Genomic DNA, 26,452 nt, shown 5'->3' with positions numbered 1-26,452 from the left:
AAGTTATTTTAGAGACTAAAGGATTCAACACTACCCTTCACTGGAAAGTCATAAAGGCGAATATCTAACCAGGATCTTTTAGCTCAGACACTAAATCCCTCTAAATCAGATTCAAAACAAATGTCCAAAGAAATAAATTTTATAGCAGTGGTGAAATATACTGTATTTTCTGAGCCTCAATCTAAATACCATGAACTTTTACAAGCGTTCTGAAAAATGTTAGTGTGGTATAAAGAGTTCAGCGCTTCGAACCAAAGGACCTGTGAATTAGATGTGGAATCTTGGGCAAATTAGTTATTTGCTTTGAGCTATATTGAACTATAATATGAAAATAATGTTACCCACTCTCCCTTATAAGTATTAATGCAAAAGTACCTCAACGTAATATGACAAAGTACTAGTCAATAAGATACTATTATTTTTATAAGAAAGTCAACTATAAAACAAAGCATACTTCAATAATATATAGGGTAAGAGAAAAGTTAAATTCCACAATATGGCAATGTGGTTATTAGCTACATCTTTCCTGATAATCCCCTATCAAAAATACAAGCATATCTAACAAGCGGCCTAGTAGTGAACCTTGTGCCTCAACCAAAAAGAAAGCAGTCAAGGTGGTACTTTACCTAGTCATGAATTCCTCAAACTTTGAACTGGTGAGGTTAAGGCTGGACCAGTGTGTATCAGCCACAGGTTTGTGCTCTGGAGGACCCAGGTATGCAAGAAGGGTTGCCATCTTATCAAAAGGTCGTCTTCCAACAGCTTTGTGATCCCTAGATATAGCAAATGACTTAGAAAAAAAGTAGCAGTTCACATTTAGCAATACACATTTCTTTAGATTGTCACTTGTTGCTTTTGTTTTTGCTGTCAGCTGGGGGTTCCTACTGATTTGTGAATGGCACCAAAAAGACCTCAGGGGTTATAAGTATACACTGAGACATTTTAGAAATATCACCACTCCCCAAACTATAAAATTTACATAAAATTTATTTTTCTAGTGATCTGAATCCATTGCCATTAAACAGGCAATCAGTAAGTAAAAATAACCTTCTGATCCACTTTTTCGCAGGATGAAAAGAACCGATTTGAAAACCACTATTCAGGAATTGGACATACTGTCCCTGATACTGTATTTCAGAACACAGCAACCACACATCTAGGTAATACACAAGGACACAAGTATGAAGAATATTTATTACATCATAATTTGAAATAGTGAAAAATAGGAAACCTAAGTATCCATCAACTAGGAAATGCAAAAATAAATTGTGATACAGTCATTCAATGAAATACTAACATAAGTTAAACAAATGATACTTCTCAAATAGAATGTTGTGTGAAGAGACTATATTCAATATGTAATTTCTGTAAAATTTTAAAACACACAAAACTGTTATATATACCTAAGTTTAACATATAGCCATAATTTCTTGTTTTGTCAGTAACAGAGAGAAGTAATATCTTTTTCCCCCAAGAAATAAAATGTTATAAATATCTAAAGAAATATAGCAAAATAAATAATGTTAAAGCTAGGTGGTAGACATAGATCTCTGTTATATTATAGTCTATACTTTTCTGTATGTTTGAAATGTGCGTATTTTTTTAAACAAACCAAAATTAAAAAAACTCTCTAGCATCAAACTACAAGAATATATGTGTGAATTACATAAGAGAAATGAATGTTTGCATTTATAATAAAAGTTCCATAGTTGATTTTAGTGTCACACAGGTAAAGCATCTTCACCTTTCTATGTTAGAGGACACCTCAGTCACGCCCATGTTTACTTCAATCCATTAACAATTCATAAAGGATTAAAATGCTGTCTCTCTTAAACGCCCATCTAATTAGTTATTAGTTAGCCTTAGTTTCATGGTCTTCTACCTTTCCCATGAATGAGCAAACCATTTTTATTGGCACTAAAAAATAATCTGGACTCATTTTACCTTTGTAAGAGAGCTCCTCATACATAGGAATTCGGGGCCCTTTACAAACATACATAACTAGAAAGGTCCGCAAGTGATTCAAGCTACAAAAGACTAACTAAAACCAGGTAATGAAACAATTCTCAAATAAGTAATTTCCAAGTATTGATACTCTAAGTACATGCAAATAAAAATCTATATAGAGCTTTATTTGCATGTACTTAGAGTATCACAAATGGGATTATTATAGAATTAAAACATTGGCAATGTTTTAATTATTAAATTCCTAAGAATTAGCTGCTCTTCAGACTCAGATACCAATACTCATTTGACCCTCAGTAAATTTAAACTTCTCTATGCCTGTTGCACACTATGTTTGATAGTTTGCAAGCCCAAAAAAAAAAAAAGCCAAAGGGTTAATTTGTGACTTCTTAGCTTAACATAAAAAGGAAAAAAAAATCTATAGCACCTAGGTAGATTTCTCGATCATTTAATATGACTTAACTTTTTGTCTACATATTTTTAAAAAGTCTACATTTCTTCATTTATTCTTCCAAACCATAATTCTTATTCTAAGAAGATGCAAAGTGAAAAGTATGACCAATAATTTTATTAATATAAATTCAAACTGGGAGTTTTCAATATGCCCATGACTGGGAAATCTTACCTGTTGCTGGAAAGATACTGGCCAATTTTCTCTTGATTGTTCCAGAGCAGACGATGCAAAGCAAGCACATTGCCATCACTGATGAAGGAAAGACTGTGATTTACTGCATCACTTGTAGGACAATCAGACGCTATGTCAAGGAAAAACCTTCAAAAATGGAAAATCATTAGAATTTTTAAAACCAGATACACTCACATCTACGTTTGAATTAAATTTATGTCAAGTAACTTTGTGAAAGAAATAAGATTCCAAATATGCAGGGCTTATTCACAAATGATGTGATTGTCTTTAAATGAAACAAGAAGAGAGAAGGAGAAAGTTGGTTTTCCATTTTTGATACCTAGCTTCAGCCTCAGAGTCAGCTCTGAGGTCAGACAACAACAAAATTTAGACAGTGAAGCTCTGGAGAGAAGCCTGTATTTTGTAGATAAGGAAATGGAAGCCTATACAAGACAAAAGACTTCCCCAAAGTTGTATTACCGGTTAGGTCAGAGCCGGATCAGAACCTTTGTTCTCTTAACTCTCTATGATAGTCAATCTGCTAGAATATGAATCCTATTCTGACATTCACTTTCTCTCCAATATGGCTTGCAGTCCAACAATACACCTTTTAAACTCCAATTAGAAAGAAATTGATGTAAATTAAAATGAAAAAAGGGAAGAGAGAATTGTACAATCTAGCTTAGACTATGAGTCAGATCAATTACATTCACACTGCATGAAAAGCAGAATTCTGGACATTAACTTACATTTATAAAGCACGTCCTCATAAATTACCTCATTTGTTCCTCTAAATCAATTCAGACAGGAAAATATTGTATAATCCCTAGTTTACAGATAAACCAACAACTCAGAGATAAACAAAAAGCAACTAATTAGCTATGGAAACCCAATAGACTTCAAGTTTTCTAAAATCGTAGAAGTTCAACAGTTGCCCAGTTATGAACAAAATCTTATGCATCGGCATTATTTGGTTTACAGAGTAACATTTTAGTTGATATAATTCCAAGTTGAAGTATCAAAAATACTCTACCAAAAAAATTGTGATTATACACTATTATGCGTTATCTGTATCATTTTGGTTTTAGTTTTTCCTAAAGTAATCTTTTCCATTTCCTCTCACCCACTTTGTAACAACTTCAAATCCTTTATTTTAGCAATATGTCATATCCCTCCTGGTTTACAAATATGGAAATCACTATCAATTATAAATATGGGTATACTTCATCACTATCTTTCATAGTAAAATAAAATAAGATTAACTATGTTCTTGACCTAGGAAATGAAGGACCTACACAGCAGCTTCCTGTACACCAAGTATATGGACGTAAGTGAAATTGAAAATATTTGACTCAAACAGAGCAATGAACTAACTGGCAGGCTGCTTACCTTCGTGCTGCATCAAAGTTGCTTTTCACAAAATCATTAAAAGGCCGCATATGCTCTTCTTTGGTGAAGAGAACATGATTGGCAATACTCTGAAGTATCTAAACAATAAAACAGGTTATAAAGAATCAGATTGTTTATTGTATGAAGTCTACACATTTGTATGTTCTTTAAAAAACATGAATTTTCTCATCAATATATCTACTGGAAGTTAAAATCCATTATTCCTCCTACAAATACTAGGTGTTGTTTCTATTCTTTCCCAAATATAAATGTAATTATACACACACACACACACACACACACACACACACACACACACACACATTTACGTATCTAAAAATACACATTAAAATTTTTTTATGTCTTTTCAACAAAAAATCATACAGTATACATTTTGGTCTTCATTTCAGAATTTCTAGAAAACTATCTTCAGAAGACTTGCTGAAATATTTTCTCATGATAATAAGACCCATCAGTTATCAATCTAATGAATTCCTTTGTGATACAAACAAATAAAAATAAAAGCACCTAAGTGAAAACTACAGGGCATTTATAAAATAAATGAAGTACAGTAACTATGTAAAGCAGAAAATTTAGTTGAAAGAGAATTTAAAACAGATTATCAAAATAGTTCTTCACCTTTGACATTAACTTCAAGCCCCTTTCGATTCTAGGTGGTGGCTTTTTATCTAAAATCCCTGCTTCATATGGTGAGACAATGGCAGGATTGATAAATCTGAGGAACATGGCACTTCCTACGGCACCGATGCTGTTCTGAGGGAAACGCTGACTAACCACCTAAAAACAAGGAGTTGAGAATTGAATATATGGTTTATATTAAAACAAAGAAATGGGAAGAAAGAGCTTGAAGGGCAAATTTTGCACAAAAATTGAACAGACCAAGCCTCATGAACAACACATTTCTATTTTTTTCCTACTCCCAAAACATCAGTAAATGAAGTTTATCCTCAATTCCTGCCCACCATCATTTTAAAGCACAATAAAAATACCTAAGAAAAATCTCACAGATGAGTTGTATAGAAGAGACCTGAAAAAAGATCTTAATTTTATTATTGTTATACTGCAGGTTTGATGAGTAACAAAAACAGACCAAATTTTCAAACAAAGATTATCATGTTTCACGAAGATTAACAGACATCAGAGTATGGTCAACTTAGAAGATGAAGCTAAATTTTCAACAGCACACCCCTTAAACATCTAATACCTAGTAGCAAATACTTACGTTTTGCTGTGTACCAGGTACAATTGAATTTCTTGAGCAAAATGTTTGCCATATACAAAACAAAACTTAGTTTTCTTAGATTCCTATTGAGAGAAAAAACTTACTTATAAGTAACGTTACTGCCAGTTCTTTTTTCTTCATCAGAATGCCTTATAAGGACCTACCTATTCTTTAAACCATGAAGGACTAGAATTCTTGGGACCTAAAGGAAAAAAGGATCATACCAGAAGAAGAGTGAACTCCTATATTTACCTCAATTTATAATTCTGTCAAATTATGTGTGTGTGTGTATACATACACACACACACATAAAAGTTAAGGATTCAAGAAATGGTTGCCCACATTGAAAAATAATGTGAATTCAATATTTAAAATGGATTTTTCTTTTTGTCTTCATAAAACATTCTATTTTGAAGGTAAAGTGATAGATTAGATTGGAGAAAATGTTATGTGAAACTGGCTCAGCTCCTATCTCTTCCTCCTGTTTTAAATTAACATATGTAAATGATACTATTCTGAAATTTACATTTTTTACAGATAATACAAGCATATTTATTTTTAAAGAACATTTATGTAACATTTTAATCTTTACAACTTTTCTTTTTTTTTTTTTTTTTTACAACTTTTCTTGCTTAGTGTGGCTTACTGCTGAAAGCAGTGGTAACTGTAACGGCAAAACCACAGCACTCCACTCAATATTCTGGGATTCCAAGAATAAACCTGCATTTCTAAAGATATTAGGGAAAATGAGAAAATGGGATTTATGTGCAGAATCTCACATAACTCTAGTTTTCTTCACAATGCCTCGATAAAGTAATACATTTTGTCATGAATTCCAATGGCTCACTGAATCCAGATTAACGCTGGAAAGAATAAGGATAATTTCATTTCATTCTATTTCTTCACATGGTATACATTTTAAACGTGTGTTCGTATTCACTGCCTAAAATCTCAAAACATTTTTCTATCATATCTGATAGGGAATTAGTAAAAATAAGACTTTAGAGAGTAATTTTTTTAAGCCAAAGAAAATCTTTGTAAGAGATGATAACAGAGATGAATTATAACTAATATATTCTCAGCTTCACTTAGGCTACATTGCTCAGGAAGCTTCCTTTGTGTTATACCGTGTTTCCCTGAAAATAAGACCTAGCCGGACAGTCAGCTCTAATGTGTCTTTTGGAGCAAAAATTAATATAAGACCCGATCTTACATTATATTATATAAGACCCGGTCTTATTTTACTATAAATTTTTGCTCCAAAAGACACATTAGAGCTGATTGTCTGACTAGATCTTATTTTTGGGGAAACACGGTAGTACTTAGAGTGCCACTGCATGAAGAACAACCTTACACTTACATAAGGGGAAACTGGTGAAAGCAGCTACATATAGCAGCCTGAGTGGAATGGCTTTAAAACCTAAATACTGTTTTAGAGTTATTTTTAGCTGAAAAACAGTTTTAGAAATAGAATGAAGAATAAAATTCAAGCGCTTTTACTAATCTAGTATAGTGTTTAACCTTTGGGGGAGTAAGAACAGAAAAATGAACATATACATGCATATAGACAAAATTCTTCAGTTTCTGAATGTTCACAGACCACCATTGCTACAGAATTTAGAATTCCCAAATTTTAATCTCAAAACAGAAGAAACATATCAACAAACCTACAAAATTTTAAAGCCTTTAAGGAATGAGCAAGGAGGAAGAGGATTAAAAATGGTTTTATATTTAACTTCAAATAGGTTGTTAAAAAAATTAGCATATATTCACTTTAATCAATTAAAATACTGAAATGGTTTAAACGTAAAAGCCACAGTTTGGTTACCAAAGAACCAGTTAATTTATAAAATAGTAGCTTGCTGCAAACGTGTCTTATAAAAATCAATAACATATATACATGGAAAGCTCTTTGAAAATACATTTTGAAAGTAGTTTTTTACTGGTTTTCTCTATGACAAAAAAGTTTTCAAGTATGATTCACATTTATATACCTGATTTATACTTAACACTACTCAGTCTCAGAATTTAATGAAAATCTGAGTGAATTATTTCCCAAAGGGAGAATATTATAAAACTTGTGAAAAAGTACTACACATTCACCATCTTCCACATCTTCAAAAATAATTTATGTCAAAGCTCAAAATATCCCTACCTCAGGAAGACATTGTTTCATGCATCATCTCATTATGTATTTCACTAATGATACAATAGTATCACTGATAAAAACATGGTAAAATGTAATCAATATTAATAAATACTTTTTCTTTCACTACTAATTTACACCACTGTATTTTTACCTCATAATATACACATACTCAAGTGTTTGTTTGTTTTTTAATCTGTAAAAATGTAATTTAGATAAAAAAGATATTCTGTATAAAGGTCAAAGTTGGGCCAGTCTATATGCTGAAATCAGTTATCCAGTCAAATATCCCTTTCAATCCCCTTAGTAAAATCATGTTACAAATAATGCACTCATAAACTGTCCATCAGCAAAAGGATCACTACCCATACATGCTTAATTACCTGAGTGAAGCAGACAATTAGCTTCTCAAAGGAGATCTAATTATACATTATATACTTGAGTATAATAAACAGAAGCATCTATAATATGACTACACAGCTATATACCAGAAGCCAGAACCTTCTCTACAAATTTTACATATTCCAATCCATGATACATATACCCAAAAGAAAGTCAGCTTGCTTTTAAAAGAAAAGATCATTAGATTCTGGTAAGCCAATAACTCCGTAAACCAACATTTAAAATTTATAATGACTATACTGTCTTCATATTTTGGAACATGTTCTAAAATATCTCAAATTACCAATTAGATTCCCTTTGTTTCCATGAGGACCTCATATCACCTGTACTGAGAAATACATTCCAAAACTTAGTGTTACCCAGAAACTTAAAAAAAAAAAAAAAAAAAAACCCTGAAAATAACACTAGTAGAAAAAACATTTCAAGGAACAATTTTAGACAAAATCTTAATAAATAAAGCAATGTTAGGAAGGCTAGAAAACATGCTCTAGAGAAACACAGAAAGCCTTAATTTTAATTTATGTGATATACTACACAATGGCATTAGTAAAACAAGAGTGTTAGAAACAGTAAATTAATTTCAACAGTGATGGTGTATATTATGTTAAACCCACGTATGCTGAGAATTAGAAGGCTGAAGCATTAGAAAGAAACGTTTTTATTAAGCAAGACGGGCATCCAATCCAATTTATTTGCTCACAGCTGATTAAATTTATTTAACAAACTCAAAAAGTAAATCTTGAATGGATATAAAATTCATGTCTCTAAATTTTAATTCAGTCCTGAATTTAAAACAGAAATTTATTCTATGTAAACTTAGATAAGGAATCAAAGATGAAAGATGTATACTATATTCTAAATTATCTTTTTAAGTAAACTACCTACATGACTCCTGAAGGTTTTTACATCTTTCTCTAAAATCATTTAGATTACAGGAGCAAATACTTAGCCTGATAAGGATAAATCCAACTGACAGATAATGGCAAATTTAAAATGAAGGCATGTTATATTTTGGACAAATTCCACTCATCGGAAGAAAATAATCTTGGCTACCATAATTTTCTTCCTTTTAAATTAGGGCAAGTTCATAGAAGTAGGAAGTATATTCATATCATGTTTGCAAAATGAGGTGTTTCTCTACAAATACAAACTCACTGAGTTTTCCTTTATTTTAAAAGTAGTATGTGCTCAGTCCCAATAGTTTAATAATGATTTTTTTCTAAGGTAAAAGTGGTTTTACCATTAGGATTTCTATAATCTAAGCACAAATATCTAAATTCTGGCTGGGATGGTCTAGATAAAAATATTATAGAGTAAAAAACTACAATTTAGCATCTTTTAGGTAAGTTTAGAAAGTGACACTTTCCCTCCATATACTTCTAAGAATTAAGAAAAACTTTCATCTCTAGAAAAAAGAAACCACTCACATTACCTGCAAACAAGAAGCAAGAATGAAGAGAATCAGCATTTCCTAAGGCCTTGAAATTAAGTTTCTTTTGCATTCATTTATAATTTTAAAAATAACAATAATAAAATTAGACTAGGTATATCCAATGCAACAAATGCCCCCAAATGCCTTTGGGATAAATCAAACCAAAGGAACACAGAGAATGTTTCAATGTAACTTAATTCCAGGGTTAATCGAAATGAAAGCTATTTTGTGCCAGAATTAGTAGAATGATTTTACAGTGAAGGTCAAATAGGCTGAAGTGAAGATGTTCTTAACAAACAGCAAAAGATTTTTGTTTTGCTTTGAAAGAAACAGCTAATAGAAAGTTCTCCAAACTTACTGATTTTTTGTTTTCCTTTTTTTCTTTTACTGTAGCTTTATTCAGTAGGGAGTGGCAAGTTGCCTACAGAACAGAGATGAGCACAAACAAGTCACAGCACCAACTACATACAGCAACAATAACAACGTTGGCTTGTCCATAAAATTATGCGATCAAATGTAACACAAATGGAATCAACAAAAAATTAGAAATCAACTCAATTTTGAGGGATGAATTTTATTTCTGGATTTCCATTTTTTAATACAGTTTTAAGCCAAAGCACTAAATAAACAGCAAGAAATGTTGAGACAATCATATCTACTATTTCTGGCTATAAATCACAGAAAAGCTCTCCCCAAGTGAATTTGAGGATATTTAATATTTACATTTCAGTTAAGTCCTACCTTTTGAAAAGATGTTAATTATAGTATCAGTATTAAAATGTTGAGTATAGTAGATCACACTATAAAACACTTATGTGTCTACATGATTTTTTCTTGATATATAAATATTTCTCTGTGTATCCTTCAATTGACTTAAAGTTTTTTCAATAGCTTGCATTTAATTTAGAGACTACTAATTTAAAAATAAACATTAAATGACTAAATATAATAGAAAAAGTCACCTTAGAGATTCTAAACTACAAATCTCTCTCTCTTTAAGGAAGATTACTCTTAAATTTCACATATTTTTCTGATTGCAGGCCACTTCCTGAAAAAGTTGTAATCAGAAGAGGTTAAAAGCTCTGCAACATTTGGGAGAAGAATGTTATCAGCTCGACTAGAAATAAGCATTAATATTAAAGTGAAGAAACCGCAGAGAAAATTATAGAACAATATTGTAAGCCTGCTTAAAAATTTTCACATATTTGACCACTTATATTACAATGTCTCAAAAAAACAACAACAACAACAAAAAAACTATCCCCCCCAAAACAACAAACAACAACAAAAACCCAAAGAGACATATTGGTTTCATCTATCAGAGTTCCTTATAAGCCAAGAAGTTCTTTTAAAATTAAGACTCCTGATTGAACTAGATTAGGCACAACAATTATTTTAAAAATATTTTAAAAACCAAATTAGAATTCTTTAATCCACCATACATGGCATTTTATTCTAGGAATTCTGTGTATGCAACACCATAACCTATGACAACTTGGGTTTAAAGTTAATTTGACACTTGTTCATCCATCTGTCCATCCAAGTAGTTATGCATCTACATACTAGATATCATCCTAGGCATTGGGAGACAGCAGTAAAACATGAAGACATAGTTCTTTTCTCATGGAGCTTTGGTTCAAACTTTAAACTTATATATACAAAAGCACTAGTAACCAAATATCATATATCACAAAATATCACAAAAATGCAGTATTATATACGTTTTTCAATTATGGTATATAACTATCATTTACAGCCCTAAAATTTCTGCTTGGAGAGCAGGTTTACTGGAAAAAGATGATACTTATTTAGAATCATAATAGTTATCTTTTCTCAGAATTCTCTCACCATAACTTAAAAAAATAGCCTTTCTGGGAATTATTTTCTCATTATTCCAAAACTATCAAAAGGAGAAGCAGAAATAAATACACAAGAAAATGCCTTAATTACAAATCTACCCTGTTCACAGTTGGCTGGCTCTTCTAATATAAACTTAACCTAATTCACTAAACAAGGAGGCATATAAAATAAGAGACTTGTTTAAAGCATGATTTGGAAGAGCCTTAATAGTCAAAAATATGAATTCAAGTAAAAAAAGCTAAAGCTCAGAGAAGTTTATTAGCTAGCAATATTCTCACTTAGCTTTCAAAATTTCGCCAGTAGGTCTCAAAGCAGGAGCCATGTTTACTAGGGGAAAATAAAACCCAACAACAAAACAATCAACTACTATTCCTTCCCAGCAGAACATAAAAGTACAAAGGTGGCATTATGTTACTGCCAAAGTCAAAAGGGCAAAAAAAAAGAAAAAAAAAGGCAGAAGAGGGCAGAGGAATAAAAATAAAAGAGCAAACTAAGGAGAAAACTACATTTGAAAGGAGATGCAATGAAAGAATATCTTGAGATCAAAACTTTTTTCCCTATCTTTATTTTTTAACTAGTAAATGTAAAATTCCCTATCGGTCACTTATTAAAAAAATAAAATCTTATTTATAAATAACATAGTATATCTTTGCTCTTTAGTACTCTACATTCCAACAATAAATTTACCCAATACTTCAAAATAATACAACATTTAAATAATGTTCTTCAAGGGAATAATTTTATGTGAAATTTTACTATGATAATTCAGGTGTATTATATTTTATTATGAACTGCTTTTAAAAGCACAGCACACAGTGTTTAATAAGCTACCAATTATAACCTGGCTCTATTTTCTGAATTATTTTCACCATTTCCCTCCTAACTCTGAAAGCTGGCAAGAATCTGGTTTACTTGGGTGGGAGGAGTAGCTGACTTTATTCCTTCATTAAATATTTCCTAAGTACTTACTAAGTGCCAAGCCCTGTTCCTTGCACCTTATCAGAATCATGGTCTCAAACTGGACTCCAAGTTTGCTGATAAAATAAAAAACATATTATTTTTTATTGGGTGACAACCACAGGAAGAATTTCTACTAAAACCTACTAGACCATGTAATCATGTAGTCAGTACTCATTCACTTTTAACAAGTGAAAGTCAAAGCCACAGCCACTTTAGAAATCTAATTGTTCTCTGAAAAGAGCTATGACTAGGCCAACCAAGAAGTTGACCCAGACTATTTTTAATCTGTGCTCATCATTTCTTGTCTTTTAAACAGAAGAATTACTGAATTAGATTTAAAGAGAAACCTGAATAATGCCCAAACTTAAGAGAAGGTATTATTCACTATATTAAGTTTCATGGTATAACTAAACCATCCTATAGTCTCAAAAAATTATGTGGGGTTCTTCTAAGCTTCCTTGAGCTATTTTGAAAAGGTCATGATAAATTGAGAGTTTTAATGTTAAGTATGCTTTACCATCTATGTATATGGTGAAAATTTTTTTATAGGTACAACAGATACATCTTTGTAAGTAGGAATGGGGGGAATATTCCCACAGAGCAGCCTGAAACAGCTTTTTAAAATGGTAATTTCACTGATCTTGCTACTGTCTCTAAGCAACAGAAGCCCTGTGCTAAAAAAAAGAAAAAAAAAAACAAAAAAAAACCCCAAATGACTGAGGATGACTCTGCAAAGACACAAAGGCATGGGTTTTAGTAAACATATAAATTCTTTCTCCTTATACCAACCCATCCCAAACTCCAGACCCACTAATGTTTCTTCCAGAATCACAGTTTAAACAGGCTAAGTGAATTTGCATTAATCTCCCTTGGAATGAATAAATCATTCCTGAAACTCCATATGCAATTCAAAAACACAGTGGAAGCCATAAAAGAACAAAGACCTAATTTCCTCAGCTACTAGGTGATGGCTGTGGACATATGAACTCAGACGCATTATTTGCAGGCTATTGTTAGCAAGTCTAATAATTTAATCTGAATGATGATACAATATATATTATAAATAGCATTTTACATAAAATAAACAAATCAGTCTGTCCTAGGAAAACCTGCCACAAACACATTATATCTCCCCCTGCCCAGTACTGTTGAGAAATAATTGACATACATCCTTGTTTAAGTTTAAGGCATACAGCGTGAGGGTTCGATTTAGGTTCAGTGAACATCTATCTTCTCATTTAAATATAATAAAAAGAAAGACAACAGGGAAAAAAATTCTCCTTTGATGAGAATTCTAGGATTTACTCTGTTAACTCTCCTGTATATGATAGAGCAGTGCTATAATCCTCATGTTGTACGTTTCATCCCTAGTACTTATTTACCTTATAACTCGAAGTTTGCACCTTTGACCACCTTCCTCCAATTCCCCCTCCTGTCCACCTCTGGTCTCTTGACCACAAGTCGGATCTCTTTATCAATTTGTTTGTTTGTTTTAAATTCCACATATAAGTGAGACCATGCAGTATTTGTCTTTCTGTATCTGACTTATCTCACTTAGCATAATGTCTTCATGGTCCACCCATGTTGTCACAAATGGTAGGATTTCCTCTTTTTTAATAACTGAATAATATTCATTATTATATATATATAAAATGGAATATGCACACATATATACGTATATATCTCATAACTTTTTTATCCATTCATCCATTGATGGACACTTAGGTTGTTTCCATGTCTTGGCTATTGCAAATAATGCTGTTATAAACACAGGAGGTGCAGATAACCTTTTCAATTTAGTGTTTTGTTTCCTTGGCTATATTCCCAGAAGTGGAACTGCTGGATCATATGGTAGTTAGACTTTTAATTTTTTTAGTATTCTCCATATTGTTTTCCACAGTGGTTGCACCAATTTACAACCCCAACAATAGGGCAAAAGGGTTTCCTTTTCTCCACATCCACACGAGCATTTGTTATCTCTTGCCACTTCAATGATAGCCATTCTTACAGATATGAGGTGGTATCTTATTGTGTGTTTTTTTTAAATTAAAGTTTATTGGGGTGACAATGGCTAGTAAATTTACATAGGTTTCAAGTGTACAATTCTGTAATACATCATCTATATATCACATTGTGTGTTCACCACCCAGAGTCAGTTCTCCTTCCATCACCATATATTTAATCCCATTTACCCTCATCTACCACCCACCCCTTTACCCTTTGGTAACCACTAAACTATTGTCTATGTCTATGAGTTTTTGATTCTTTATTTGTCTTGTTCCTTTGTTTCTTTCAGTTTTATATCCCACATATCAGTGAAATCATATGGCACTCGACTTTTCTGTCTGACTTATTTCGCTTAGCATAATCATCTCAAGATCCATCCATGTTGTCGCAAATAGGACTATTTCATCTTTTCTTATGGCAGAATACTATTCCATTGTGTGTATATATATATATATATATATATATATATATATATATATATATATATGTATCTCATCTTCTTTATCCAATCATCTATCAAAGGACACTTTGATTGTTTCCATAGTACTGGAAGTCCTAGCCAGAGCAATCAGGCAAGAGAAAGAAATAAAAGGCATCCGAATAGGGAACGAAAAATTAAAATTGTCACTTTTTGCATATGACATGATGCTATATATAGAAAACCCTAAAGACCACCAAAAAGCTATTAGAAACAATAAACGAATACAATAAAGTTGCCAGCTACAAAATCAACAGTACAAAAATCCATTGCATTCCTATATATTAACAATGAAATCTCAGAAAAAATAAAATAAAATAAAAACAATTCCTTTTGCAATTGCAACAAAAAGAATAAAATACCTACAAATAAAACTAAACCAAGGATGTGAAAGACCTATACAATGAAAACTATAAGACATTTTTAAAAGAAATTGAAGAAGACACAAAGAAATGAAAAGACATTCTGTGTTCATGGATTGGAAGAATCAACATAGTTTAAATGGCCATATTACCCAAAGCAATCTACAGAGTTAATGCAATCACCATTAAATCCCAATGGCATTTTTTAAAGAAATAGAACCAAAAAAAAAAAAAATCAGATTTGTATAGAATCACAAAAGACCCCAAATAGTCAAAGCAATCTTAAGAAAAAAGAATAATGCTGGAGGTATCACACACCCTGACTTCAGCTTGTACTACAGGGCATCAATAATCAAAACAGTATGGTACTGGCAGAAAAACAGACACACCGCCCAATGGAATAGAACCAAAAACCCAGAAATAAATCCACATGAATATAGACAGATAATTTTCAACAAAGGAGCCAAAAATATACAATGGAGAAAAGACAGCCTTTTCAATAAATGGTGCTGGGAGAATTGGAAAGCTACGTACAATAGAATGAACCTAGACTGCTATCTGTAACCATGAGCCAAAATTAACTCAAAATGGATCAAAGACCTAAACATAAGACCTGAAACTATAAACTACATAGAAGAAAACATAGGTACTAAACTTACGGACCTTGGGTTCAAAGAGGATTTTATGAATTTGACTTCAAAGACAAGGGAAGTATAATAAAAGCTAAAATAAATGAATGGGACTATATCAAACTAAAAAGTTTCTGCACAGCAAAAGAAACTATCGACAAAATAAAGAGGCAACCAAACGACTGGAGAAGATATTTGCAAACAATGCCTCCGATAAGGGACTAATATCCAAAATATATAAGGAACTCATACAACAGTAACAAAAAAACCAACAATCCAATTCAAAAATGGGCATAGGACCTGAATAGACTTTCTCCAAAGAGGACATAGAGATGGCCAATAGACATATGAAAAGATGCTCAATATTACTAATCATCAGAGAAATGCAAATAAAAACCACAATGAGATATCACCTTACTATCAACAAGACAAATAGTAACAAGTGTTGGAGAGGCTGTGGAGAAAAATGAACCCTCATACACTGTTGGTGGGAATGCAGATTGGTGCAGCCGTTATGAAAGGCAGTGTGGAGGTTCCTAAAAAAATTAAGAATAGAATTACCACATGACCCAGCAATCCCTCTCCTGGGTACATACCAAAAAATTCTGAAAACATTTATCCATAAAGATATATGTGCTCCGATGTTCACTGCAGCTTTATGTTTCTGTGGTTTTAATTTGCATTTCTCTAAAGACTAGAGATGTCGAGCATCTTTTCATCTATCTGTTGGCATTTCATGTATATTCTTGGAGAAATGTTTATTCAGGTCCTTTGCCCATTTTTTAATTGGGTTATTATTTTTGTTGTTGTTATTGAGTTGTACAAGATCTTTATATGTTTTGGATATTAACCCTTTACCTAATATATGGTTTGCAAATATTTTTTCCCATTCCATAGGTTGTCTTTTCCCTTTGTTAATGATTTCTTTTGCTGGGCAGAAGCTTTCTAGTTTGATGCAATCACACTTGTTTATTTTTTATGTTTCTTGTGCTTTAGGTGTCATAGCCAAAGAATCATTATCAAGACCTCCTTTAAGAAGCTTTATTCCTATTTTTTCTTTCAGAAATTTCATGGTTTCAGTCATATAGTTAAATGTTTAATCCATTTTGAGTTAATTTTTGCGAGTGGTGTAAACTATGGGTTCAGTTTCATTCTTTTATATGTGAATATCCAGTTATCCCAGTACCATTTATTGAAAAGACTGTCTTTTCTCCATTGAGTATTCTTGGCTCTCCTGTCAAATATTAAATGACTATATATTCTTGGGTTTATTTTGGGGCTCTTGATTCTGTTTGAGTGGTCTATTTGTCTGTTTTTATGCCAATACCACACTGTTTTGATGACTACAGCTTTATTGCATAACTTGAAATCTGAAAGTGTGATGTCTCCTGCTTTGTTCTTCTTCCTCAAGATTTCTTTGGCTAGTTGGTGTCTTCTGCAGTTCCACATAAATTTCAGGAGTGTTTTACTTTCTTTCTATTTCTGTAAAAGATGCCCTTGGAATCTTGATAGGGACTGCACTGAATCTATAGACGGCTTTTGGTACTATCGACATTTTAACAATAATTCTTCCAATTCATGAACACTGGATATCTTCCATTTGTTTGTTTTGTTTGATTTTTTTCATCAATGTCTTAAAGTTTTTAGAGTAGAGATCTTTTATTTCCTATATTAAATTTATTCCTATTTTACTGCTTTTGATGTATTGTAAATGGGATAGATTCTATCTTTTTCAGAAAATTCATTGTTAATGTATAGAAACACTACTGACTTTTGTATATTAATTTCGTATCCTGAAACTTTACTGAATTTACTGATTAGATCTAACAATTTTTTGTTGTTGCTGCTCTCTTTAGGATTTTCTATATATAAAATCATGTCATCTGCAAACAGAGACAATTTTACTCCTGCCTTTCCAATTCTGATATCACTTATTTCTTTTTCATGCCTGATTGCTCCAGCTAGAACTTCTAGTATTATGCTGAATAGGCGTGAAGAGAATGGGCACTCTTGTCTTGTTCCTGATCTTAGAAGGAAAGCTTTCAACCTTTCACCATTGAGTATGTTAACTGGGGGCTTGTCCTTATAACCTATATTATGTTGAGATATGTTATTTCTATGCCAAATTTGTTAAGTGTTTTCTTATCATGAATGAATGTTGAATTTTGTCAAATGCCTTTTCTGTGCCTATTGAGATAGTCATATGATTCTTTTCTTTCATTCTATTAATGTGATGTATCACATTGATTTGCATTATGTTGAACCATACTTGCATCCCAGGAAAAAAATCCCACTTGAGCATGGTGAATGATCCTTTCAATGTGCTGCCGAATTCTGTTTGCTACTATTTTATTGAGAATGTGTGCATGTATTTATCTGGGATATTGGCCTGTAGTTTTCTATTAGTGTCTTTTTCTGGTTCTGGTTATCAGGAAAATGCTAGCCACATAAAATGAGTTTGGGAGTATTCCCTCCTTGTCAATGTTTTGGAAGAGTCTGAGAAGGGTTAGTTTTAATTTTTCTTTAAATGTTTGGTGAAATCACCAATGAAGCTATCTGGTCCTGGGAACTTCTTCTTTGGGAGACTTTTGATTAGTGATTCAATCTCCTCATTAGTAACTGGTCTATTCAGATTTTCTATTTTTTCCTGGTTCAGTCTTAGTAAGTAAAGTTGTATGTTTCTAAAAATTTTTCTATTTCTTCTAGATTGTCCAGTTTGTTGCAATATAGCTGCTTATGATCCTTTGAGTTTCCATGGTATCAGTTATAATGTCTCCTTTTTCTTTTATAATGTTGTTGATTTGGATCCTTTCTCTTTTTTCCTTGGTTAATCTAGTTAAGGGTTTGTCAATTTTATTTATCTTTAACAAAGAACCAACTATTAGTTTGGTTAATCTTTTCTATTGTTTTTCATTTACTTATTTCATTTATTTCTGTTCTAATCTTTATTATTTCCTTTCTTCTGCTAACTTTCATTTCAGTTTGTTCTTCTTTTTCTAGTTCCTTAAGGTATAGAGTTAGGTTGTTTATTTGGGACATTTTTTTGCTTTCTAATGGAGGTGTTTATTGCATTCCCTTCTTAGAACCGCTTTTGCTGCGTCCCACAGGTTCTGGTATGCTGTGTTTCCATTTTCGTTTATCTCAAGAAACTCTTTTATTTCCTCCCTTTAATTTCTTCTTTGATCAATTTGTTGTTCAGGACAGTATTGTTTAATTTCCATGGGTTCGTGAATTTTCCATGTTTCCTCTTGTTATTGATTTCTAGTTTCATGCTATTGTTGTCAGAGGAGACACTTGGTATGATTTCAATCTTGTTGAATTTGTTAAGACTTGTTTAGTGAGCTAACATATGGTCTACCCTAGAAAATATTCTATATATGTTTGAGAAGAATGTGTATTGTGCTGTTGTTGGACAGAATGTTCTGTTTATGTCAGTTAGGTCTATTTGGTATATGGTATTGTTTAAGTCTGCTGTTTCCTCATTGACTCCGTTGTTGAGAGTAGGGTATTAAAGTACCCAACTATTATTGTACTACTGTTTATTTTTCCTTTTAGTTCTGCTAGTCTTTGCTTTATATATTTAAGTGCTCCAATATTGGGTACATAAATACAGAGGGTGCCAAAAAAAAAAAGGTATACACATTTTAAGAAAGAAAAACTGTATTAAAATTGTGATATTCAATATATACCAATAATAAAAGATGAATACAAGTCACATTTGACTTCTGCAATTAAAAGAGTGGTTACCATCAGCATCCAGACACTTCTGATTACGGCAAACTACTGCTTGAGCAATGTTGACCAAAGTGTCTACTTGTATACAAGTTTTTGGCACCCCCGGTATTTACAATTAATATATCGTCTTGATATACTGACCCCTTTATCATTATATAATGACCTTCTTTGTCTCCTTTTAGTATTTTTAGCTTAAACTTTATTTTGTGTGATATAAATAAAGCCTGAAACAGCTTTTAAAAATGGTAATTTCACTGATCTTGCTAATGTCTCTAAGCAACTGAAGCCCTGTGCTAAAAAAACAAATGGCTGGGGAGGATTCTGCAAAGAAAGAGACACAAAGGCATGGGTTTTTATAAATGTATGAATTATTTCTCCTGGAGTGCCAAATTCCAGACCTACTAATGTTCCTTGCAGAATCACCGTTTAAACAGGCTAAATGAATTTGCATTAATCTCCTTTGGAATGAATAAATCATTCCTAAAACTCCATATGCAATTCAAAAACACAGTGGAAGCCACAAAAGAACAAAGACCTAATTTCCTCAGCGAGCAGGAGATGATGTTGGACATATGAACTCAGAAGCATTATTTGCAGTACTAGTGTTAGCAAATCTAGTAATTTTATCTGAATGATGATGCAATATATTTTATAAGTAGCATTTCACATAAAATGAACAGTCTCTCTTGGGAAAACCTGACACAAACACATTATACCTTAATAAAGAAATCAAAATTATAGGTCAAGCACCTCACAATGCAAAAAGCAAGGAGTAGACCTGCCTCCTATGTTAAAGACCCTATGAGTAATTTAGGCAAAAGATAACCCCCCAAAATTCCATAGTATATCTCATTTCAACCACTCATTATACCCAATAAATTTGGTACGTTTTAAACTTGCTCTCAATGCAAGAAAAATTTATTATTTTTAAAGTACCTCCTTAAAATACGTCCAACTGTTTCCTCAGCAATATCTAAATTTTTTTCAAAGCCAATTCCAACAACAATTCTTAATGTATTTCTCATCCAAATTGACTCAGTTTATCGACTATCCACTAACAGCAGCTAAATTCCTCTTTGGTAAAACATTCTTCAGCTTTGGATTAATAATGGTAATTTCTAACCATAAGCATACCTGGTATAAACAGTGGCACACACTTCGAAGCTGAGGGGGGAATTCCGAGGAGGAGCTGATGATAGCATGGAAGAACTTTTCAGTCATCTGAAGGAGGTTCCGCTGGTTATCCTCAAGGCTCTCTGACTGTTCTAACCTATAAACAAACAAACAAACAAACAAACAACAACAAAAGGTAAAATCAATGAAAAACAAACATACTCCTTAAAAGATACTCCTTAATAGACACTCAGCCAAATACAATGTTTGGACTTCGCAGCATTCTGATTTGAACAAACCAACTATAAAAAAGGCAATTTTGAAAACTGTGTATAAAACCTATTTCCTTATATTGTCATAAATTTAGGATATGATTTTTTTTCAAGTTTTTTTTTTTCAGTGTGTTTTTCCAGGATCCATCAGCTCTAAGTCAACTAGTTATTTCAATCTAGTTGTGGAGGGTGCAGCTCACTGGCCCACGTGGGGATCGAACCACCAACCTTGTTAAGAGCACCGCGCTTTAACCAACTGAGCTAACTGGCCACCCTATGATTTAAATCTTAGGGTGGCCAATCTAGTAGGTAATAAAGGGCAACTCATGTTTTTAACTTTTAATTCAATGACTTTTGGTAAAGTCAGACATGCTTTCGTGTATTTTGTGGCCATTCATGTGTCCTCTGTTTTTAACTGCCTTTCATGTCCAGTCTGCTATGTCTAATTGCTAGGCATCCCTCCCTCTCACCAGCAGCTAAAACTCAGTTTACCCAAAATTAGCTGACTTTTTTTCTCCTGCTCTGATGTCTTATCCTGTACTCCCCATGTTGCCAATGGCAACATCACTGTCTCCGCCACCTTATTCTGGCAACCTCTGATGTCACCATTGCCTGCTGCACTCCATTACTCGCCACATCCAATCAGGTTGCTAGTTCTTCAGTATAACCGCTAAAATCTAAAGTCTTGGTGTTGTGATTAAAGGCGGAAATCCAGAGGCAGACTTACGAGGTTTAAATTTCAACTCTATTATTACTGATCATTACGGCCTTGGTCAAGACACTTCACTTTTCTGGGCCTCAATGTTTTTCATCAATAAGACAGGAATAATAATCCTGCCTACTTTGTGGGGTTTAAATTTCACTCAATGGCTATCAAATCCACAAAGCTTTACTTAAGCTTCCCAATTGGCATAATCTGAATTCTCAAAACACATCCTCTATGAAATTCACTACATAACTACTTATTATGTGTTTTATCTCCCCTACTAAACTGTAAACTCCCTGAAGAAAGGAAGCACTCATCTTTGTCCACTTAAAACTAGCACAGTACCTTACCAAGCAAGTACTGAGTAATTACTTGTTTTCAATCTCTTAACTAGTAATTTTGATTCCTATACTAATTTACATATTACATAAATGTTTGGATATTTAAGTCATCATTCCTTGCAGCTCTCTGAGTGGTGCAGCATATGGATACAGTAAGAGTTCAAAAATTACTGTGGATACAAGGCAGAAAGATTCCATGGGATACGTGAATTCCGAAGGAGGGCTAGAACTTGCATAGGCAAAGAGAAGTAAGGGTATTTCAGAAAGAGGGAGTACGCTGGGCAGGTACTCAGGTCAGTTCAAAAAACATTTACACGTGTCTACCATTGCCATTCTTAGTGCCAGGTGCAGAGGATTCAACAATTGGCCTGTGACCTTTCCAAAGAGGGGAAAGACATACACATACTAGGTAATGAGTACAATAATTCAAGGATAAAAGCACAATAGCAAACCATAGCTAGACATGATCAATTCACAGGGCTGGTGGTTACTGGGAAGACAGAGGCAGAAAATGAACTTGGAATATGTGGAGAACTAAAAAGAGATTGGTCTAAATATGGAGAGCATATGTAGGGAGATCAGTTAATAAGCTACAATAGTAATTTAAATCTGAGCTATGGAGGATGTAGCATATTTGTGGTATGAAAGATAAGTAATTTATTTAACAAGGCAAGAAGAAACACCTAGAAACCTTGACAGCTCCTGCCTACTTTGTGGGAACCTTTTCTTAATGAGTCCACATAGCAGCAGATATGCTGCAGTCTGCTTCAGGTATCCCTCTAAAACAGTACCTTCCAGCAACAGTACTCTCGTCTCTCACATGCCAATCATGACTTGTTGGCTTTTCCATTAATTCTGATCTACAAGGAATTTGTCATTGTCTTTTTTTAAGAAAAATGTATTTGTGTGTATCTTTCATAATTAAAGACTAATTTTAAGAAGTAAGGGGAGACATTGTGAGGGCACGTCCCTACCACTGCAGAGTGTCTCCACCATTGCAGCGGTAGTGACAACATGGAGAGCAGGGATAGATGTGAGGATGACAAACCTGGTAGGATCCACTTCAAAGCTAACATGTTGCCAATCAGAGGATGTGATCACAATTCGTAATAAGGGATCCAGGAGTTTTTGTAGGTAAGTAGCACCATATACCTAAAGAAATACACAAACAGGAACTTACTATGTTGCATTAAAGAAGATATTCTGCTCTGTACATTCTGCACATAGTCATTGTTTGACAGACCTCTGCACAAAAACAGATGAATGGATACAAACCTTGAAACAGAAGGTCATTATTTTACTAGCTAAGCTGTTGCCTCGGAAAAGAGTCTGCATGGAGTCTGCCAGTTCTACTTCCTTAGAAAACATGTTCCAGAGCAGTTGGTAGAGTAAATGCCGAGAATCAAACAGAGTCACTAGAACTCGAGCTAGTTCATCCTGAGAACAAAACAAATTGTGTTAGTGTGAACAATCTCATTTTTTCTCAAGCAGGAAACTTAAAGGCAAATCCAAAATTGCCAATCACATGCTAAATTGAGGTAAATGGTGACTGATTAATTTTTCCCCTGGGATTTATCCATGTACATATGTGTATACGTAGATGACTATCCGTAAATACCTACAGTAGCTGTTAATTCTAAGGATTAACTGATGAAAGGTAAGAGAGGCCTAAGATTCACCAGGAGATAGAAAAACTCCACATTATTTAAATTGTATGGCAGAAATGAAAGCGTAGAAAGGGAAGATAATGGCAAAGAGTTCAGTTTGATATGCACAAATCATTTTCTCAGAAAATCAGTGAGCAAGAGTAAGACTTTGGTGACCACAAGAGCTCTACTCTCTTCTCACATGGTCAGGGAAACTCAGTGAATACTGAACACAGACTAGACAGAGAAACAACAAAATTGGAAGGACTACAGGACTTGCAGGAAATCAGGAAAAAGACCTGGGCTGTGCATGCCGAACCAAGAGATTAGCAAGGTTTATGTACAAAGCAGGGGTGGGGGGCTCATTCCCATCTAGTACCTAAATGATAACCCTCACGCTTTCCCGTAGTAAAATATTTTTTGGTATACTCAAGAAAAATGATGCGAGAGTAAATCACTGTTTAACCACACATTCTGGGAAGAAGAGATTTAGAGAGAACAGGGGACAAGGTCTCTTTTCTCATGGAGCTCACATTCTGGTGAAATGAGAATAAGTAATCAAATCAACACAATAGTTTCACATTGTGAATAAATGCTGCAAAGAAAATATAACAAGGTAATGTGACAGAATGAATGTGGCTGTGGTTTTGATTCCCCAAAAAAGAGCTAAGAAAGTTACATCTGAACCGAAACTTGAATAACAAGAAGTCGGCCATTTCCGAGACAAGGGCAGAAGCATTCCAGGTGGCAGAGGTGGCCACAGCAGCAGTAAGAGTGCTCTAGGGTGGAAATAACCCTACCACATGTGGTGGCCAGTGTGGTTTAAGTTTGGTGAACAAGAAGGAAAATGGCATAAGATGATGTCAGAAATGAAACAGGGCCCAGACTAGTCCCAGACTAGAGCCTTATAGGCCAGAGTTTGAGCTTTACCTTAAGCATGAGGAACAAGATCCTACAGTTTTTAATCACAAATAAATCTGCAGGCAACAACAGATTACCTTATAAGTTATAATTTACTAAACTGAAATAATTTGGGGTACAATATAAAATAAGTAGCTTTTTAACATGGAAAAGGACAACCCTTTCTAAATTTTTAGCATCTATTATTAAGAATGGTATGGTTTTAGGAAATTTTTTATTAAGAAGCCAAATAGCCATATTATGTCTTCAGTGTTTAAAGTAAACAACACCACAATTTCAAATGCAAATAAAGTACTTAAATTTAAAGAAACGAAAAGCAAAAAACTGAAACACATTACAGAGAAGAGTTATGAATTGTAGACAGTAAACAGGCACAAGCCTGGCATTCGAGTATGTTAGTCTAGTATGACTAACAACTAAATATGAGATTTAACTCTAATTATCTCATTTAATATATGAAGGCACCAGACAAGATCAGTGGTTTTTTCTTTTAATCAGTGTTTAAGTGGAATTTTCAGTGGGACATGTAAAGAGCTTGAGTTTTACTTTAAGTATGAGGAATAAGATCCTTAAAATTAAAGTAAGTACACCAGTGAGAAGCTACAACCACTTCCCCACAAGCTGAAAACCACTCAAATAATATCTGAAGTTTCTTCCAGCTCTAACATTTTAGCAATTCATTCAATAAACACTCATGGAATGAGTGAATTTTGAACCATCTGCTCTGTGCCAGGCACTCTTGCTTCCCACTTACACAAGGAACTTACCCACTGAGAACAAGGGACCACGTTGGCCAGAGCCATCGCTATGGGGAGCTCCCCCTGATCACCCATCATCGTGACCAACTCCACCAGTCTCTCAAACCGATCTGCCAACACCGTTTCTGCAAGGGTGTCAAATTCTGTGCCTTGTTGGAGGATTTTTGTCAGAACTTCCATAAATGTAGCTCTTGTCTGGAGATCTTTGTGATAACCTAAACCTAATATGGACAGACAGATGCGAATTTACTAACATGGCCTTGTTGAAGTCATTTTACTGGTAATTTTATGCGCTGATTCTCTATGCTTTAAATTTCTATATGCAACTCTCATTGTATCTCACCTATGGAGTGCATGAGGCCACTGTCCACGTTAGCATTGAGTAAGTTGGACATTGCAAGGACTGTACAATGCCTCAATGATGCCAGCCTCCGAGACATGCCACGTTTTCTGCCACCTGTTTGCGCATTTTCATCTTCAACTTCACTACAGTCATTCAAAAGGTTCATAAACAATGTGAAATACCTGAGAAACAGAAAGACGGACCTTTATACAGTGAAGGCCACACCAACCAGAAAGCTACTCAGACGTTCTGAAATCATCGCATGTGCATCATGTGAGCGGTACTGGGTACCTGCATCTCTCTAGTCTTGGGGTAATCGGCCAGAGTGGCTCATTATGAAGTGTGCTGTGAACATGACTTCATCCTGACAAAGCCCAGTGCATATTTCACAACACAAACACCACATAGATGCATTGTTTCCTGGTAAACGCATCACTTTTAATATTTAGCATATAAAATTAGTGGTCCAAATCGGTGATCTGGGTTATATTGCCAATAAAAATTCAATGAACAGATTATTTTCTTTAAAAACCAGTTGTTTTCCTATCCTACTCCTGTCATAGGGAATACTGCTTCATGAGCGTGTTATATTTTATAAGACAGCAGCTGATGGCCTTAATACCAAAGTAATGTGTCCATTTTCTAAATGTAATCATTTACCACTTTGATTACACTTTGTTTTGTTGTGTGTGGGACTTTGCTTTTTGCTTTGTGCTTTTGGAGACTGAAATTTACTTAAGAAATAACTGTGATTTGGCTTCCATTAATTCCACACCATCTCCTTCCTCAGGCTGCAGCGGAAGACCAGCCAGGAGTGAAACTACTGCTTCCATGCTTGCCTGGTCCAAATCTCTGAAGAAAAAAAAATTGAAAGACTGTAAGTCTTTTAGGTTCTTCCAATCCACCTTCCCCTCAAGTAAACTCCTTCCTACCAGAAATAAACTTTAGGAACTACCTATTTCATTAAACAAGTTATTAGGACAGCCTAAATAATCTGAGTTAATATGCAGACCCCAGAATGCAAAAACTTTTCAAGTGGAGCAGAAGGCAATAATAACTTTCTACAAAGTAATCTTGGCAATAACTACTTTAAATGAAAAGCATGCACTACAAAACCAA

General features: G+C 33.7%; 1 protein-coding gene across 12 annotated transcripts in view; it reads right to left on the bottom strand.

The window, feature by feature from the left end:
• Window positions 1-26,452, bottom strand: part of NF1 (neurofibromin 1) — a 210,965-nt gene that overhangs the window by 93,722 nt on the left and 90,791 nt on the right. For 10 of the 12 annotated variants that reach the window (XM_019750679.2, XM_019750681.2, XM_019750685.2 and 7 more), the window contains 11 exons: window positions 26,069-26,185; window positions 25,334-25,515; window positions 25,000-25,211; window positions 22,941-23,102; window positions 22,714-22,817; window positions 20,368-20,503; window positions 9,561-9,623; window positions 4,619-4,777; window positions 3,980-4,077; window positions 2,591-2,737; window positions 627-773 (listed from right to left, as the gene is read on the bottom strand). In XM_019750679.2, coding sequence (XP_019606238.2) covers window positions 627-773; window positions 2,591-2,737; window positions 3,980-4,077; window positions 4,619-4,777; window positions 9,561-9,623; window positions 20,368-20,503; window positions 22,714-22,817; window positions 22,941-23,102; window positions 25,000-25,211; window positions 25,334-25,515; window positions 26,069-26,185 — 1,527 coding nt within the window. The remainder of the gene's footprint in view (window positions 1-626; window positions 774-2,590; window positions 2,738-3,979; window positions 4,078-4,618; window positions 4,778-9,560; window positions 9,624-20,367; window positions 20,504-22,713; window positions 22,818-22,940; window positions 23,103-24,999; window positions 25,212-25,333; window positions 25,516-26,068; window positions 26,186-26,452) is intronic. The other 2 variants (XM_019750687.2, XM_074320823.1) reach the window with 1 other exon arrangement.

This window comes from Rhinolophus sinicus, linkage group LG15 (assembly GCF_036562045.2).
Source record: "Rhinolophus sinicus isolate RSC01 linkage group LG15, ASM3656204v1, whole genome shotgun sequence".
Classification (NCBI taxonomy): domain Eukaryota; kingdom Metazoa; phylum Chordata; class Mammalia; order Chiroptera; family Rhinolophidae; genus Rhinolophus; species Rhinolophus sinicus.
Note: the sequence above shows the minus strand (reverse complement) of the source record. Positions and strands in the feature narration are given on the sequence as shown.